The 20,640-nt window shown below is 40.4% G+C and overlaps 1 protein-coding gene across 2 annotated transcripts in view; it reads left to right on the forward strand.

The window, feature by feature from the left end:
* Positions 1–20,640, forward strand: part of trim44 (tripartite motif containing 44) — a 56,402-nt gene that overhangs the window by 24,545 nt on the left and 11,217 nt on the right. For both annotated transcript variants that reach the window (XM_083894409.1, XM_083894410.1), the window contains exon 5: positions 1,082–1,104. In XM_083894409.1, coding sequence (XP_083750535.1) covers positions 1,082–1,104 — 23 coding nt within the window. The remainder of the gene's footprint in view (positions 1–1,081; positions 1,105–20,640) is intronic.

The following is a 20,640-nucleotide window of genomic DNA, read 5'->3' on the forward strand; positions in this document are numbered from 1 at the left end:
AGATCTGAAGCTAATTACATTTAAAATGAGGCAGACAGCCATTTAATGCTCCAGAGCGTTCCACTCATCTTCTCTCCTGTCATCTGCTACGGTGCTCAGGAGTCACTGCCTTCAAGACACTTCAAGTTAATCTGCATCAGCCTTTTTAGCACTGGTAATGTTGGTCCAGTCCCACAGTACAATTAGTGCGTGGCAGCATTTCGAGCTAATAAAAGAGGCAAAAGAAGCAACGAAGATCAGGAATGGCATAAGTGGAATTTTGACTTTAGCAATGTCAAGCATTTCCCATATGCTTTACAGTGTATCCAAGCTGTGAAACTGGCATGTGAAATGCTGAGCAGAGCAGTATTGTCTTGTTCTCCTTGGTTCAGTCTCCAGCTCTTTCACAGTGTGTCAGAAAATGTCCTTGAGCAGAACACTGATCCCCTAACTGCTCGTGATGCTGCATCGTCACTGTATGAACTGTTGATGTGTGTATGTGTGAATGAGGCATGCACAGTAAAGTGCACCGACTGGTTGACAGGCTAGGAAAGTGCTGTCTAAATGGAAGTCCATTTATCATATGGCTAAATTCTGTGCTATCATTTACATACAGTAAGTAAGCCTTGTGAAATTATACAATTACCTGACCCAGGAATTTACTTCAAAATGACCTGAAATTGTAATATGATAAAAAACAACAAAAAAAAAAAACATTTTCCTTTGGCTTTCAGTTTGCCTGCGTTTCACATATTGGAAGTCAACAAATCGCATCCATCATTCTGACACTGAAATATATGTTCACGTCCGAGTCAAAATTAAATAATAATAAATAAGAAAAAAAAGGAAGAAACCAGCCCATGAATAATGTTCGCAGCTCATTTCTCAAGCTGCTCCTCATGAATTTACATGAGCAGAACTGTGGATGAAACTGAAAATTAATTGGTCAGGTTTAGAACCACCAGCTGTGGACCACGTTGTAGATGAGGTTGTTTACCTTCCATTTGTTATCCACAACACCTGCGCAAATATATAAATATGTTATTTTCTCTCTCTCCCTCTCCCCTCCTCTCCCTTGTTTCCCTCTGTCTCCTTGTTTCAGCGTGACACTGAAGCCAGGCAAAGGTAAGCCACTCATTTTTACGTTTACTTACCCTTGTAGGGAAAGTAGTAGTAGTTGTTTGAACTCACGCAAGGTTGCTGCGGTGCAGATGGTGAGGTGTTTTAGTGTTATTCTCTGTACTGCAACAAAGAAGCTAGTCTCCAACAACAGGACGTCTGCTGATGTATAGAGTTTACATTGAAATACATAGAATTAATGTAACAGCTTATATACATTATTCATCTTACGCATCTAATAAGCCAAAATAAAGCAGTAAAATACCTCTTTTACTGTGATAGATGTAGGAAGTCTCTATTGGCATTTTTCCACGATATACTGTAGTACCGCCTCGGCCCGGCTCGGCTCGCCTCTACATGATTTGGTTGGTTTTCCATTACAATAGTACCTCCTCAACGTGAGCAGGGTCATCACAGCACGGCTGCATGAATCTGCCTAGTGACTTGTAACAGTTGTTTTTGATGTACTGAGTCATTAGAATCGGTTAATAAAAAATATTTGTTCTGTAGTTCCTCCATGACCGGAGCACAGACTCCGTCTGACACAGTAACTGAACTGAAATACAGGCCTGAATATTGCTAAATACACCAGACTCCTCTGTTAAATGATGAGATTTTAGACATGAACTGTTGGAGATTAAGCCACGTTTTCAAGATTGTTGTGCACGACAGTCTGACAATGTCACACAGTATCGGCTCAGGTCGCTCGGAATCTCACCTGAGCAGGTACTACAAAAAGCACCAGGCACCTGGTACTATTGCTAGTGGAAAAGCAAAATAGCTGTGCCGAGGCGAGGCGTGTCAGACTAGTCTCAAACAGTGTTTGATAGAGGTCACAAGTAAGTCCCTTCTTGTATTGTTTTGTGGATTACTTAATTCTCAAGAACCCAGAACCATTTGATCGTCTCTGTGATCCATACAGCTGCTCCACCACTCAGAAGCATCATTTTGATGCACAGTGCACACATACTGTAGTGGGCAAAATTTAAGTGTGCGACATGAGAGCTTTTGGAGCCGGCGGTGATGATGGCATTCCTGCCACGTTGCTGCAAGTATAAACCAGGCTGAAGGACACTTCATAGCCTCCTTGCTTAGGTCCTTGTGCCATCGACAATCATGCCACTGACAAGTATCAATTTTGAGGAAACGGCGCACACTCTGTTTTTATAATTCCAACTTTTACTCACAGAGAGCTTCTAAACTCACCTCAGACACAGAGTCACCAGCGTGCACTTCAGCCGTCCGCTGCCTTCAAACCATGCAAGTCAAATTCGAGTCACGTCGGTGCCCCAGTAAGGCAATTAGTGGCCCTCGTCTGTGTGTGTGCCTGCTGGAATCAGAGGAGGTGACCATCCGCCTGGTCCTGTAAGAAGGCTGTTGACAGTTGCTGACAGGTCGGTGTGTGTGTGTGTGTGTGTGTGTGTGTGTGTGTGTGTGTGCGTGGTTGTGAGTATGTGTGCTTTAGTGTATGTATGCATTTACAGATTGATGTTAAGACAAGTTGTTGCTTGTCAAGCCTCACCCTCTGATTTGTGATTGTCTTTGTTAGTGGGGCTAGGAATGGGCAATCAATATCATGACATGAGACAAGACTTTGTCTTACTGTAGATTTTGTTATATTGTGATATGGTATCTGTAGTGTCTTTTCTTGATTGACAGTACTGATATTAAGGCATGTAGTCAAATATGTATTTTTTTTATTATTAAATTAAACATTGGTTAAAAAGACATGGGATCTGTATAACCTTATGTAACAAAAATCCAAGCATATTTATATTCAATTTCATTGTTTCCTAAATATGTAAATATATCCTCGATATTAAAAAGCCAAAAAAATAAACTAGATCTCATCTAGTATTAAAAGTAACTGTATTTTAAGAATGTAATACGGATCATAAACAGCTTGAATATTTCTCAGGATCGATATTTCTTATTACAGTATTTAAGATGTCACTGTGCAGTGAGAAGCACAAAAACGTGTGTGTCGAGCTTTATAGCAAAATATATTCAGATGTACGCTATATATTTTATATATCGGAACATAGCCTAAAAACATAGGAATGTTATCTATAACCCATATGTAAAGTGGTGCAAGATAAATTCAAAATATGATATTGCAATATCAACACGTATCGCAAGACAGCTTGAACTACGAAGTGTGCATTGTTCCTTGCGCTAGTTCTATCCGACAGTAAAAGTAAAAAAAAGTTTTTGTTTTAATTGATCTTTTGTTTGTTTACCACAATGATGGCATAGTACATTTTAACACAACTTCAACCAAGCCTGAGAAACCCAGTGTGGATAGATGCAGCCATGATATTTTTCAGCTGCTGTTTATTTGTGTCTTTTCTTTTTTTTCTTTTGCTTTCTTTTTTTTTTTGCTTCGACTACATCCTTCACCTTTATATGTGTCTGTGTCAGACAGTCTGAAATGAATAGTCCTTTTCCCGTCTCTCAGGTATTGATCTGTTGACACCAAAAACCTTTCTGTCTCTTTGAGCCATAGCAAAAGCGCACCTAGCACCACCTGCTGTCTCTGGCTTTCCTTTTAGCTGTCTCTCTGGGCTTTCATCTAAAAGGCACAAACTCACACACACCTACACACATGCCACCACCTTCAGCACATACACACACACACACACAGAGGAACCAGATTTTCCTCCAGTCTTTATCCAAAGAATACAAAAATAGTCTGATGTTACACATAGTACAGTATTGACGGACAATGTGTTTGTTTTCTCTAGAGAGAAATTGAAATTTTGATTTGACTTAGTACTATTTTTATTGCAGCGTTGCTTTGCTTAAGGGAAATATACCTAATTTCCTCTCTGGAATGCCTTACTTTTAATAAGGAAATAAAGTAATGTCCACACCCAGCACTCAACATGTAATATATTATTGATTGGTGAACCAGTAATATGACCCCTATAGGTCTGGAGCAGATGGCGGCTAGCTTGGACCCCAGGGTTGGATGGCGCTAATGGTTTGTCCTTGGCCAAGGTTAACCTATACATCTGTACTCTCTCGCTCTCTCTCTCTCTCACACACACACACACACACACTGAGTCTGTCAGCTTAGTCTAAAACACAGTGGATGCAAAATCCATTAACAAATAGATATATTGAAGATAAAAGGCAAGAGTTTGGAGAAGTTAGAAAATATAGTGATGAGCCTTTTTTATTGGTTGTGCACAAGACGTTTAAGATATTGCAGTTTGAAGGTTGAGCAAACAAAGAGTGTAGATGCAGTGAAGAGCGGCCTTTTAGGTTTTATGTGTAGTTGGATCCAGACAGGAAATTGATTATGGAGCAGAAACACTAATCTGCTGTCTGAGACCCCTATCACTGCCATAGACAGAGCATCCCCGCAGGACCACAATCCTGCAACCGCACGCATCTTTCCCGCACTTCCTCATCAATACAATCCCAGGCCTCTCTTCAAGTCTCTTAACATGAATGTAAATCTCACTTTACTCCCCCACAGTCCAGTGATTGCACCCTCCTGCCTCTAATGTGATGCATTGCAAATTTCACATTTCCTTCCTCCCCCACACCATCATTGCAACCAGTCTTTGACTTTCACTTTTTATGTGTGAATTGTTTAGTATGAGATATTTTTTTTGTTCTTTCTTCTTTTGTTTCATACCAACAATTAGAGGTCAAGTGTGTAACATTTAGGAGGGTTTGTTTGCAGAAGTTGAATATGCTACCCAGAAGTATATTTGTGGTGTATTATTGCTTTAGAATAAAAATTGTTTTGTTTTGTATATTCAGAATATGATTTTTACATGTACTATAGGCGAGGACCTTGCCTAACAGAGGCTGCCATCTTGCGTATCATGTTTCTACAGAAGCCTGAATGGACAAACCAGCCAGAGAGTGCATTTGATGTTTTGAAGCAGAAGCTTACTATGAAAATGACGAAGGCCAAATTCCAATTCCATGATTGGTATTGTATTGAGTGAGCGGAGGAGTCTTGCATTTGTTACAGTCTGCAGCCTCACTGTTAGACATCACTAATGGTGCTTTTCCACTATACAGTGCTTCCACGACTCAGTTTGGCATGGTTCGACTCAACTCAGTTTGGTATCATGCACTTTGTTTTCCATAGTACCTGCTCAACATGGGCTGCACAAAACCGCTGTGATGTGCCTTTATATGTGACACAAACTATTGACGAGCAAAGCAGTTGTTACTTCACCTCACATGACCAATAGAGGCCGCCAGAGGCTTGTTGCCTGAATGGGGTGAATTCTGCCATCTCTGATTGCCTTGTTTTCAGTGTAATGAATCATTAGAATCGGTTAATTGAAAAGATTAGTTCAGTCCCTCCTGCATGACCGGAGCACAGACTCCGTCTGACACAGTCACTGAACTACAATACGGCGGAATGGGTTCTGATGCGGCTCAAGATTTCTTGCTTTCAGCAGTGCTGTCTCCTCTCTTAAATATTGAGGTTTTAGCCTTGCTAAATGTTAGAGATCACGCCTGTTTTCTTTTTAAGTCTTTTGTTTCGGCATTGTTCAGTTTGAGAGTCAAGCTGAGCCGAGCAGCGCTGTGCTCGAACGGTATAGTATAAAAGTCTTACACACTGGAGCTTTGCATTTCTGGACATTTCTTTCAGGCAGCCCCAATACACAATTCATTTACTTTGACATTTTGCAGTCTGAGTGCTCAGTGGTCTCACATGGCCACTGCACATCAATAGTCACTATAGCAACTGATAATTACAGGAAAGGAGAACGCCTCTGACTGACTGTACACACATTATCACACAAAAGAGGGATGGGATAAAGGGATTATTGTTGCAGCAGCATTTTAATGTCTTCCGAGACATAGTACATAGGAGAGAAATGAATGTTAAGACGGTGAGAGAGTCGTGGTGTGGGAAGAAGAGTTGCATTCAGAGGACTTGACTTTTAACTTGTGGCTTTGGAAGATTTGTTTTAGTCGACAAGTATTCCCCCTTAGAGGCAAAGTCCACTTGTCAGTAAGCGTGTAGCATAATTGCTAAAATATTAATGTGCTAACGGTCGTGTCAGAAATGTGCTCACTGGGGTTGACACGTAATTCTGTGTTATTGGTTTAAAATAAATGAGGGCGCAGTAGGGTTACACGTGGGTCTTAACTCGGTCCCTGGGAGGGGTCTTCAAATACGGACCCGCCATGTTTGAAGAGGATCAGAGGAGCGAATATCGAGTAAATCAAAGGACGGACACAAAGACACACCGATTTCTGTATTCGTTAGTGGAAGAATTGTGGGTAATTGTCAGCTTTGGTGTCGCCTAACTGTTAAAAGCTGTGTATTTTGGGAAACAAAATGGGGGAAAAAAATCAAATAGGTCAGTCAATAGACACACAGGTGGGGTGTTGTGTAAACAGTTTACTCACTGGCATAATTGTGTGTATAGATTCAGAAGAAGAAGTATTGCTGTCTCGAATCAATCACAGGCGTCATCAAGAACTGGAAATAAAAGTCACAAGATGTGACTGCAGTTATCACCCACCAAATGATTTGAAGGTTGTTTTGCAAATCTTCATTTTACTGCACAATCCGGTGTTATTCAGTGTCGACGTATAAGTGACAGTGAGGTGTCCTCTCTCTTTGGTGTAGTCTGCGTACAAACACCCTTGAACAAATTTCCAGTCACAATTCACTGCCGAGCATCTACAAACGTAAAAGCTCTATACCTAAATCTATATGTGCAAAGTGCAGATTATCTCAGAATAAAAGCTTTTCATACCAACTTATAACTTTTGCAATTACTTTTGCTTAAAGCTGTTTAACCATGCAGGAAAATGTGGATATTTTATTGTTCCCTAAATAAAAGCAGAGTCCTGATCACCGCAGTTGAACAATGACACCATTGATCTTATTTTAAAGAATATTTTTATGTGAACTTGATAGATTGCTACCTCTCTGTTCTTTGAAAACTGCTTTTATTTGGAGAAATGAATTATTTAAAGACAAGATGGAAGAAACAAGAACTTCAACTCTGTGAAACTTCTGGGCCCACTGTATAAAAATAACATGGAAATTGGGTAGAACGGTTGAAACAGAGAGATGTGTATAAATAAGTGATAGACATAAAGCAGGCAAAAGTAACTGGGATGCAGTCAAATTTGATATTTTATTTGATGTCAGTAGCTTTGATTTACACAGTAACCAAAGCGAAAAAAAAAACGCTTTGCAACATGTGACAGCTTTGCTCAGCAAGAATTATGGAAGCAGCAAATGCATTACATTACGTAATCGCACTGAAGACCAATGGAAAGTCTTGCACATTTAATTACACTTTGGCCCCTACCCTACCCCCAAGCTCATTCATCACTCACATCTTCACTGTATGTACATATGGCCCAGAAAAACACACAGCTGGCTGCTAAGAAGATCCTTTACTTCTGTCCCCATAGTCTTTTCACTACACATTTTTTTTTTACATGTAAAGACATTCAACAGAGCTATGGCCTACATTCATTTAGACCATGATATAAATAATATGCTCTCCATTCACACGACATAGAACACACTCGAGGAAAAGACTAACTCTTTAAAAACATAGCTCCTTTAAAGCATAAGAGATATTAATTCACCTGTCATTCGACTAGTTTGGTGCAGATTCTGTCTTTTATTTAAATATATGCAATAAACAGAACATTTTGTTATTTACTTTATATTCAGAAGTATTGCCAAATATTTTGATTTTCACAGCCAGAAGTTTTGTACTTATATTATATATTTTATGTATAAAATCACATCACTGTCATACAAGCATTGTTGATGGTCTAAATGTGGTGCTATAAGGGGTGAGAGGGGTAACGTTTATTTATTAAGTACAATTTTATTGATGTATTCCTACATTCTGCGTCTGCTGTTAATCCTGTTTTCAAAGAATTAATGATTTTTCCAATTTCTCCTTTTTCATCTCTAGCTTCTTCTTTTCTTAAAGTTAGGTAGTTCATCAAAAAATAACCCTATTTTGATGTTGTGAGTTGATTTTTTTCTTAATTATTATTATTATAATATGTCATATAATTATTTATAGTAGCCTCTGAAGGCATCATTAATTTCAGTAGGACCCACAACAGCACACCCACTGGATGCAATGCTTGATTGATGCTTTAGTTTCTAATTGTTCAAAATGTCATTCTATTAATTTACCTGATTAATTGCTGTGTTCATAGAACATTTGCTTTGGTCTCAAAGAACCAGAGGTAGCTCAGGACGCCAACACTTTATTATATTCAGCTCTCTGATTCAGAAAATCATTTTAACCTTGTGGGATACTTTTGATACTCGTAAATGTTGAGATGAGAATGATGCTGTGAATATAATACACTGCTGCCACCTCATAAACTTTTTTTATGATTATTTTGTAAAATATGAGTTTCGTGTAGAAATCCAATTTCTGGATTGATTTTATTCTAGATTGTTTCTAAGCTAATGCAGATCTCTGCAGTCTATTCCATCAAGAAAGAAAATAACAATTTATTCCTTTAGATGTGGGGGATAAGATGGAGATTAGACAATGATTTAACAATTTGGGAGTACACTTAGAGGAGCATCAAAACCTGGATGGTTGAATAGCAGGGTGTTGAATCCATAGACTGTGTAACTCCTGGAGGTTCCTTAAAGCTAAACTTACCTTTCTTGCATTTTTACACTTTTCTTTTGTAATCTTAGATTGCTCCTAATAACCGTATGGCACTCTAAAACGTAAGATAAACCCAGCAGGTTTTGAAATAATTATTTAATCCTCATATTATTAAGATAAAAGTATGACCAATCAAAATATTCGGACCGAATAAAATAATTGGCAGGGCTACCTGTCAGTCTTCTGTCGCACGCCTCGCCGATCGCTGTCACAGCTTGCGAGTCGCACGCATCTCTGACAGAGCAGTGTTGCCAACATGGCGACTTTGTCACTAAATCTGCCATTTTTTGTGGTGTTTTTGGAGACTCTCACGTGAAAGCACGTTTCGTGTAGCGTGTGTTGCCAGGATCACCTCCCAAACCACAGTAACCTCCGCAGTCCAAGCCTACAGTCAGAGCAGCGATAACCTCTGTGTCCAGGCTGCTAATGAATCGTGCATAGTTCATGTTCAAATTTTTACTAAGTGCTGTGAGATGCAAGAAAGGTTAGTATAGCTTTAACTTACTAAATATCTCCGTTAGCACGTTTGCAGTAGTGAGTGCCAACTTTTCCTTACAACCTCATCATTCTTTATTGTTCATTTTTGTACTCGATGGTGCCTGGTGGTCCTTTATTGGTCCAATTCAGTGAGACCTTACAGATTGCAGAATCATCAGGCATCCAGTAATTCTGAAATCCACCAATCCTAAAAAGATCGCGAACCCTTTCCCCTGGCAGATGTTGGTGGACTCACTGGCTGAGATATCACTTTCAAATTAGATCTCTGGCTACATTTGTCCATCAGAGCACAACCCAAACCCAAGCGATTACTTACCAAGCCAGACCCGAACCAGATGGGCATAATGTTGTATGTGTCCAAACTCTGTCCATCCTGGCAGGTTCAGACCAGGCCAGGTATCCATGCTTCCTCTAATTTCTCATCTTTTTTTTCACTCCAGCATGAGCGCTTTAGTATGTAATCAATGATCCTCCTCCTCATGTATCTATAGAGGCTATAATTCCACTACATCTTAAAGAAAACTGGTTTATGGACCCCATAAATCACAATGTAGACACATGGAAATGGATGCACACACACACACACATTCTTGTTCAGCATTCTTAGTAAAGACAGATAGATAATGCATTCCCTAACCATAACCATCACAACTAAATGATAAACCTTAGGTCTTAACCCATAAACAGCCCTTTTAAGGTGTGAGGTCCATCCAAAATTGTCCACACCTTCAAAAAATATCCCGCTTCCTGGGCTTTATACATTTTTTTGGTCCCCATAAAGACGGCTATACCAGTACATACCCACACACTATTGCACATTGGCGACATTTTACATGCTCGTCAATCAATTTTCAAATTATCGCCCACATTTTCCAATCATAGTTTGTTGGGTCTTACAAATCAATACATGATGCAACATGTGCACACCCTGCCCTTTATATTTATGTCCATAAATGTTGCCCATTACATGTTTTCTGACTGATGGGAACCATGCGGAAAATGGTCCCTTCCCATGAACACCCGAACAAAGGAAAGGGCAGCTGACAGTGACGAAAACTCAACTTACTGCATGGGGACACACGTTATTCTGCCTGTCTGTCTGTCTGTCTGTTTGAGCTCATCGCCCTTGGATCAAATAGATGAGCGATGTGAGGCAGGGAGGTGTCAGAGGAGTGTGGTCAGAGGACACAGGACACAGCCCCTCAGATAAAGGCCTGAAGCGAGGGAGTTGCATTTCCTCTAATTAAAAATTTACAAGGCCTGCTACAAAAGGGGCTGCTGCAGGGCCTCCTGCCTTTGAGTCACTCTTTGTCTTTGTGTGTGTGTGTGTCATCCTGCCCTTGTTTAATAATTTAAAATGTTTCAGCTAGATGCATCTATATCGTTTCCAATGTGTAAGAGCCAACGGCTTTTTAGGAGTTTTCCAAAGAAACTTTTCATTACTCTCCTTCCTCTGTCCTTTTCTCAAATTCACGTTCACAAAAGCATTATTACTTTCCTAAGGCAGTACAAGAAATTAACATTGACAGATGATTAAAAATATTCAATACAGTACAAGCATCAACCAATATAATGAATACATTATCACTATAACATAGAAGCCAACGTTTTGTCTGTCGGTCCTTGAATACTGTAAATGGTTTGCATTTATAGAGCGCTTTTTTCTAGTCTTGATGAATCAAACCCACAACCTTCAAATTGATAGACAACTCGCTCTACCACTGAGCTACTGTCGCCCCTATGACCGTATACCTCAGGACCAAAGGAAGTGCACACTCAAGTTTGAATGAGCTGTTCCTGTAGAATAAATCTTCCATATGTGCAAAGGCTGCAGACTTTCTCCCTTCTCTCTGTTTTTCCTCCCCCCCGCCCACTGTCGCTGCCTCTGTCGTCTTGTCTCTTCCATCTGTTGGCCATCACTATTCCACAGGGATGGATCTGAGGTCCCACATTAATGCAAAGCACACAAACCAAACTGACAAATAGAGAGACATACATTCAGATGATAGAAGACTGTAAGCATCCATAATTCATGCCACATTCACAACATTTCTCCAGGTTTTTTTTATGCTGCAATGTGCATTTTATGCGTACTGTCACCACTGGCATCACTTAACCATCAAATATCTTTTTGGGGAAAAGGGGTGGGGGGGATAAGTGTGTGCAGACAGAGGTGTTAAAGGGAAAAATGAGTCACGCGTGTGTACAGTCCAGTTGGCTGGACTAGTGATGACTAATGGCGGTTATTTGTTTCTCCTGAAACTTTTACTGAATACAAATGAGGTAATTTACCTACAAAAATGCCTCAGATTGAGATTTATCGTTAGCTTAGCTCCACCATCTATTTTATTTATGGATGCCGCTGTCTCATAGATTCTGTCTCATCCTTTCACTGAAACGTGACGGTTTAAAGAGCAAGGTGGGAAACTAAATCTGAGAATCATGAGTAAACCACCTGTCAAAACACGGATCGGTTGTGAATACAAACTCGCTCTGTTGGTATTAGCCTTGACTGCAATTGGATTTGTAAGTGTAACATTTGGTTGAATTTCGGGATTTTGAAGTTGTCGGGTTAGTGCTGGAGTTTTTCAGCGCTTCATTTCCCACAGTTTAGGCTCAAAAGAGTCAGAAATACAGTCTATTGAGCTTTAAACAGAGCTTTAAGGCTGCTTTCACTATCGATCCACTCCCGTAGATAGATATGAGGGTCGTGCCAAGTGCTCTGTGTGTTGTCTGCGATGCTTGAGAGCAGAGAGTCAGCAGCAAGTGTCAGTGATGCATTCAGGGCCGTAGTGCAGCAGAATTGGGTTACAGCTGTGTTTGTGTTGATGCTTGAAGCCCATAGAGCCTATGAATAATGGATTGTTAATTCATGTGTGTAAAATACATCTCGCTCCCACATACCTTGGCTTGCCAGACTTCTGCTGATTTTGTGGTATGTGTGCATTGTGCTTCTCTTGTACGTTTTGGTGTGTATGCATGCCTATGTTTGTATTTCTTTATTATCAGTGACTTACTACCTTGACAAAAGAAACGATTGTCACTTTTGTTCAGCTGACATTGAAAAAGAGGGATTTAACAATTTAACAAGGAGCAGCGCAGGACTCTTAAAATATTCATATTTGTTGAACTTTGCCTTTAAAGTGTAAAAGCAGGTGAGACAGTATACAGTAATGGTTTGAGAACCTTTGCAATTCATATTTCGCTGATCCAGAGGGACTTTGTGCAAGTTAAAAGAAATTGAAAAATTAGACTTTTTTGCGTTGACATAATTTTAAGCTTCCATATTTATAGAGACATTCAAAGGATAAAATGGTTGTAAAAAAGACCAAGAAACTGAATGTGAACACTGGTATAGTGTAACCAGACTGACAGGAGAATAGCTTTGGGGTGTAGATACATTTCCACACTGCAGTGTGGAACATGTGAGGTGACTGCTGAAGAGAAAGGATTTAAAAAAAAAAAATAAAAATTGGGGTGGGAGTGGGTTAAAATGGGGACACTAGAGTGAGCTTTCTGGGCACAGTGGTGAAACAGAAGGAAATTGCACAATAAAGCAAAGAGAGCATTGAAGATAGTATTTATGTAGGCTCCAGTGGAGAAAACAGCAACAATAGGTTTGTCTGTGATGTAAACTTCACTAAACTATCTCCCTATGACCATTTTCTCCACTTCCACCAGGTCCCTATTTTGTGATATCTCGTCCAAATACTCGTCCTGATAACCTTGTACTATCTAGCATGCAGCCCGGTTTGAAACATCACACACTGAGTCACTAAGTGTGAGAAACTACACTTTTTTTCCCCCAGGTCGTTCCTTCCTTTTGCCGTCTCTGTGACAGTAAATTGAGTCGGAACATGATGCCATGTAATAAAATGTGTTGATGTGTCATTATCTACTTCATTATTTATGAATATGGTGTTTCTAGGTGCAGCAATCCTTTTTCCGAACCTGTCTTGTAAACACTTTTTTTTTTCTGCACCTGCTTATTAGATTACCCAGCCATATTTCACAAGCTGTCTCATCTTATAATCACATTGTCACAGAGGCCTCTGCGGTTTGTGTGTTCTGTGAAGAGATAGGCTGCGAGGAATTAGTTTAAGAAATAATACATCCAAATGTGTTAATTACAGCTCACTTCCCTCTCTGAAAATGGATACTTCGTGGAATGTGTTTGTGTTTTTCAATGTGTTTGTGTGTGTGTTTGCGTGTGTGGATGTTGCTGCACACATTCATTTATTTGCGAGACAACAATTATTTAGAGGGAAATGACTAATGACGTTTAGTTAAGGAGAGAAATAATGCTAGCACTGTGGTATTTATTCTTTCCACCATTTTATTTAAGGATTGTTTTGCAGGAGAAAAGCACAGAAAGTCAAAAATGTTATAACAGTGCCACATGAGGGACATGGACTGAACCACAAATAGCAATCCAATTAGTAGTTGTCAAGACATTTTACAAAAAAAAAAAAGTTTTTAATTTTACCCAGTAGCTTTTCTAGTAGGATGGACATCCCATATGGTGAGGTAAAGGTCTTCTGTAGCAACCACAGGTTCATTATCATGGTTGTATCTGGTGACACAAATTCATGGCATCACAGAAGCCAAAGGAGTTCATCCTCTGGAGACAATGCATGTCTGTGAACAACTCTTTCTCCAGTAGCTGGAGGTGTGGTACACCTCAATTGGATGGACATTTGCGAGACATGAAGTTTAGAACACAAGGAAGGAATTATTAGATTTTGGTCTGATCTGAACAGGTTTGTGCTTTCTGAGTGATTTGTCCTGTTCAGTGATCCTCCTGGTGCGCTGTGAAAGTATTGCACATGGGCGATGAGAGTTAATAAAAGAAATGGAGCGATTTTCAATTTCATTCAATCAAGCACTTTTTCTGTTCACAAGGGATTGATTGATTTTGAGTAGCTGCTTTGCAAATTGTTCCATTCGTTTGAAAGATATATTATAGACAATAATAACTGTATAGACCATTTATGTTGTATCCTCTAGGTATGCCCAGGAAAATATTTAAAAGATAATTTCTACTTGCAATTTTCAAGGTTTTCATGGGCCTCATGTTCAGAATTTCAAATAAGCTGTGATATCCCTTTGTTATGGAATGGCTGCTCTCGTTAATTTTCACATAGCCACATCTATACATTTTATTTGATCCCTATTTCTTACTTTGGTACCTTTGAACTTCCTCAGCTGTGTCGATAAGCAAGTTCATCTCAACACCTGAGGAAATCACTGGTGTGTAGACATGCGTTAGGCAAAGTGTCAGTGCATATATCAACAAACATAATCACAGTCTATTCTTGCCCTGCTCTTGGAACTCACTCACTCGTTCACACACCTCCTCTGCCTGTGTTTTATCCTAAAGGCACATGGTCACACTGGATCTGTGGCCATTTGGCCGTACATGCCGTCATGCTTGCAGTGCTCCTGCACACACAAGTAAAGTGTGTGTAAACATGAATTATTAATTCAAAACACTCACATAAACAACACACACAGTCACATGGCTAAGATAATAAGTAGAAAGACACAGCCCGCAAGGAAGGAGTCTTTGGACACATTTTTACTTTTGTCTGCAAAAGAGAGGATGAGTTCTATTCTTTTCGACAGCCTAACCAAAGCATTATCCCAAATTTTAACTTAACCAGTTCCTCAGAAACAATGTTCTGCCTCTTTAGGACCAGGTTTTGGTCTCCATGACGGACTACTAGTCCTGACAAAGTCAGTGTTTATGCCATAAAAGGTCCTGAAGAGGTAAGAAATACAAGTCCACACACACACACACACATACATGCATCACAGTGTTTTCACCCCTTAGGTGAAATTGCAGGTCTGATTTTAGTATGTCGTAGATGTGGGAGGATGACAGTGACACACTGAACCAAGGGGCAATGAATCAGTGTCTTATCAAACCTGTGGCCCAAGGTATTAACTGTCACCACAGGAGCGGCTCCGGTTGTGTACACAGCACTGGAGGACGTATTCTTTCCTCAGCCGGATTTAACAACAACCTCACAGCACATGTGTGTGAGGGCTCAGCAGGGCAGTCATCATGGCTTTGTATGTTTTATTCAGCTGCTTAAAGACAGCCCTCGTCACCATGTGGATTTATAGTGCCGGATGAGGAGATGGCTGGGATTGAACTACCTCGGTATTCTAATGGGTGGGAGATTTAACATGCACTTTACAAAATCACCTTAATCCGGCACTGGTCTGTGAAAGGTTGGATGTGAGTGAAAAATTAATAGCTTTTTTCTGATCGGGAGGGGGGTCCCATTTGCCCACTGGTCATTTTTGTAAACCATTAACCGTCACTGCTTTTTGACCTTGTAGCACTATGTCCACGTGCACAGGCCCATTTGCATGTTTTAATGAGAAATGATGTGTTCACCCGTGGTTACAGATAAAATCCCAAGCGTACGGGGGATGTGTCTCGATTTTTGTAACTATGAAATTGCTTCCAGTTTGCCTAAAGTTGAAATGTCTGATAGGGGTCTGGCAGCCTTTTACAGCTGATGCTTTGCAGGATGCATTAGCACACATAAAAGTTTATTGGACAGGCAGCACAGAGGAGCTGTCACCGTATTTCACTGTGTTTGCAGTGTTAACATTTAACCATGTTGCTTTTAAAAATGACTAATTTCACTTTAGATAAATGAAACACAAATTATGTGTTAAGTTTTGCCATATTTGTTTTTCACTGGACAATTTGCATATATTTTCTTGTAAAATTGGGTTCGTAGTAGAGAGATAATCGATGTTGATCCTTCTGTGCTGTAATAAGAAGATTGTTATTGCAGCACCCAGAGGAAAGTCCATTACTTCACAGAGTGGCAGACATTTTGCAATAGGAAAAATCGTGTGAGCGATGGATGAAGCATAGCAGACTTTTATCAGGCAAAATGAGAGTTGTGACACTTTGCGGCCCAAACTTTTTGTGCCGTCTGTCTGGGTGTCCTTCACACTGAGGCCTTGGATGACAGGACTTGGATTCAGGGAAGAGGGGAGATTTTATGTGACAGACGGCTTTGCCTAATGGCCAGTCTGTTGTCTAACGCTGTCAGTTTTTCTCTGCCTCTCAGACAAACTCTTTCTCTCCCTTCTTTTTTCTCTCCTCCTCCTTTCCTCTGGCACTATGTGCATCTGACAACTCTCCATCTCAGATAGTACAGACAGTGTAGGGGAGTCGATATCATTGCTCCGAGTGTGTTGTAAACAGGCTTTTAATTTTAATACATCTCCAGAGCAATTCCTGGGGCAGCTCAAGAAGGACCTGGGCAGTTCAATGATGCAACGTGGCGCCGGCGTTCTGCTGTAAATGAAGGGAGTTGTTTGAAAGAGGCAACAGGGGGGCAGCTTTGCCAGCATGCCAAGTGTGGGGGTGCCGATGTGACCAGTCAGTCTTTGTAATGGCTGCGTGGCCATGAGCCAGAGCCAACTCAGCGGTCACATGACTCTGCAGATCCATGTGGGAAGGACTCTCCTCAGCAACACTAAAACGATGGCGTTTGTAGAGATGACAAAGGGCATGGAAAGAGAGACGGGAGCCAGCATTGCAGACCCGGTGTGGGCAAATTAAGGGATATACAGAAGGAAGTAAAAAGTACAGGAGTGTAGTGGTATATTGTATCGATTTTTCAACATGCATGTAAGAAATAATTTATAGGAGAGTGTGAGGCAGTATAGGTGCTCACTTTTCAATACCTGAATTCTAATGCTCTTTTTATAGGTTTTGTATATATTGTACAATTAAATACACTGTATCATAGTAGTAGAATTAGTATTACTATTAGTTTTTGTTAATGTAAATGTTCCATGTACATTAATAAAGATATCAAAAGCATGGCAAATATACACTATCACCAAATTGTGGGCTTATCTATTGATGATAATCGGAAGCACAACCTGTTTTATTGCCAACACCTGAGAAATGTGTGTTTATTATTCCAGATATAATTAATATTAATGGTATTCGACTAAAGGGGAATCATTTTGAGAACTAGTAAAGCTGTATGTTTATGTAATATCTTCATTGTCAGCTACTCTGTACATTTTGTGTTATATTGCCTCCGTTGTGCTCTGTAAACTGAACTTGTTAAGTTGAGCAGCAACACTCCTGAGCTGGGTCTTGTCTTCACTGAAACGGCAAACAAAAACATAAACAAGGAGCACATTTCTCTGTTTTGATGCAGATACTTATTGGGTTTTCACCATGGATCAGAGAGTTACTATGTTTTAAACTTCCCATAGAGTGGTCCTGTGATTTATGGAGGTCTACTTACATACATTAACTTGTTTTTATGGTCAAAAACCTACTTGCTGCAAACCAGCCGATCAAAATCTCTCCTCACTGAAGCTCTCGTCAGCTGCGCTGTTTCAGACTGAAATCTCACCCCCAGAAGACAGAGCTGTGTTGTGATTGGCCAGCCAACGAGAGCTTTCCTGACTGTCTTGTGATTGGCCAGGTACCTGGAAGTGAAATAATTAACAAGTCAGCTTTCAGAAGCACAGCTCCTCCCTCTGGAACAGTGGATGCACTGCTACTCATTATCAAAACATTGTTTTAACAATGTTTAGAAATGGCTTTGTCACGACTCCCCGTCGCAGTCCCTTTTACGCCTTTGAACCGGAGTCAGACCCAGAGTCGGAAGACACTGTCGCTCGTGAAACACCTCCACAACGGAAGTTCTTCTTCTGCGGTTCAATGTACGCAACTGGATGTGCCCGGACTAGTGCCTGGAGCAGGAGGATCTGCTGTTCTGGATCCAGCCTTTTTTCAGACTGCTTGCAGAGCCCAAGAATACAATAAAACCCAGCGTTCTCAGCAGTGGCTGAAAAAAAAAAATAGCGTTAATTGGAAATTCCGTTCTATGGGAGCTTTAAAAATGAATAGCTGCATATTTGTAAGTCAAACACAAGAAGAAAACTGACACAGTTAACCCTCCTTAAAATCTTGTTAGCAGACTACACCCAACTTGTCTCTACTCTCTTCTTTCTCTTTGTTATACAGTGGGGACGCATTAAGCCTGCAATTCCATTATCTCCTTCTTGCTCTCCTTTAAAAAAGGATTTTCTTAACGTCCTTCATTGCTATTTAATTTGTGACCAAAAGGAGCAGCTCTGGAAAATTGGTGCACTGCTCAGGGTAATTGTTGATTGTCAGATAGTATCTCAGTAAAAGAAGAGCTTGAAAGATATTTCCTAGGAATGGCTTCGTATCACTTTGTCTTGTCCAGCGCCAATACAGATTCATAATCTTGATCATCTACTGATACCGAAGTCAGTCTCATACAGTCATTTTTGCATCTTTTTAACTACCAAGCTGTTATGGCAGTTGCGCTGATTCATTTATCATGTTGCCTTAGCCAGCTTTCAAAAACATAATGTTCGAAACTGTCCAAAAAATATTTTGCTCCCATAAGGAAGAAATAAACAGCCCAGATTTTTTTTACAATCTGTGCTCTGTGGAATATTTATGGTAAATTTCGAGGGTTTGGATCAGGGCGAACTATTACAATATTCTGTATTGGTATCCGTCCACTACGGGTCAAAATCAATTATTCACATGTCGGAAAAAAAAAAAACATAAAATCAAATATGATCGAAAAACCCTAGATACGACTTAAATGCTTCACAAAGCACAGGCTGTAAAGAGAGACATACTCCATCAAAGTCATGTGGTCAGAATGTCACACTGTAGTGAGCATTTGAGCTATGTGGACATCATTTAAGATAAGAAAGTTATAAAGATAAGGGGCATTTCGTAAAAAGACTGATATCAGGAAAGCTGTAGTAACTGAAGGCTGTGATATCTGTTTTAAAAAAAGTGGTATTGAGCCTAGTTTTGGATCTTGTCTGATTTTTTTGTCTTTCTTTTTCCAATGTCCTGTTCTTTGTGTATTTCATATTGGGTTCATCCGTAGTATTTCCCCTGATATGATGGAGCACACACAGTCATACATGAAGGAAGTGACAGCAGGCACACTTTATCTTTATGTTCAGGTCAATTTTAATTTCACATTAATGAGCAGTTTTATTTCCGACTTGCATGCACGGCACTGCAGCAGTTCTCCTCAATTAATTCCTCAATTGCCCCCACGGCCAGAGAAATCATAAAATCACCAAATGAACCAATGTAAGATTGAGACGTTACAGTGGTCCAACGCTCTTATCTGAATTGCTTCACATTAATTCCTCTGTATGATGAACGGCGGGGCACCTGCGTCGAAGTGAGCAAGAAAATTAGCTCATGCAAATCGTTGCAGCGGCTGCAGCGCAGACAAACCTGTGTGATTATTCTGTTTGGAGGAGCATCAGCACACAATTTATTTCCACATCATTGAGCCCTTCTGGCTCACTGTGCACGGTCGGAACACAGAGAGGCAGTGATACTTGCAATCATCTAGTAGTGAGTTGACTGCACACAGTCTTGGGTGTGCACCACACTTCTTGATGTACGTTTTAAGATAATGTCATTCATGAACATGGGGGGGGGGGGGATTCTTGAGGCGCTACATCTGCTGGATGATAAGATGGATTTATGCTAGCCGCTCCCATTTTCCTCTCAGGAATGTGCTGTGGTGCTCACAAAGGGGTCGTATTAAAGAGCCCCCAGCTCCATGTCCCCAGCACCATGATGCATTGCCTGTTGTGCGTTGTCTCTCCGCTTCCTCCGTGAACTGATTAAGTCTTTGGAGCAGCATGGAAACACCACAGGGTGCCCGCATTGTTTTCCAGTAGGAGAACATAATCCCATTGAATGTGATGTGAATAGAGTGGTGACTCTGAAAGGAGCTGACTATTACTGTTTGTAACAGTCAGTACAGAAAGTGCATCATACAGTATATATGGAATGGAAGGCTGTCTCTAGGGTCACACAGTCTGCATGCTTCCATGCATACACAAGTCCATAATATGTGACTCAGTTTCTTTACTCCTCCATGTTGGCAGGAAGCATTTCTGCAAAAATGAATTGCACCAGTGCCCTTTTCAAGCTGACAGACTTCACAATCACAGAACCTTGTTTTTTTTTTTTTTGTCTTTCGGCTTCTCCCTCTCTTTTGGTGGATGATCCACATATTTGATTTGGCTTCCTGATGCAACCTGCCCATTTATCCGAGCTTATGACCAACACAAGGAGTACCCTGGATGTGGCCCACCAGTGGCTCGGGTCAATTGTCCAATTAACAATGAGCAATGGGGGTTGGGTACCTGACAAACCTGAATCTGATCCTTAAAATGTCCTTGGGTGCTGTTCATGAGTATGAGGACAGCTGTAGCTGTACCTGCAGTATCTTCAACTTTCTGAGAAACATTCCCTCATAATACTTTGGAGAATTTGGTTGCTTCTCATGATCTTTTGTTGTTGTTTTTT

Source organism: Microchirus variegatus (assembly GCF_963457635.1).
Source record: "Microchirus variegatus genome assembly, chromosome: 8".
In the NCBI taxonomy this organism is placed as follows: Eukaryota; Metazoa; Chordata; class Actinopteri; order Pleuronectiformes; family Soleidae; genus Microchirus; species Microchirus variegatus.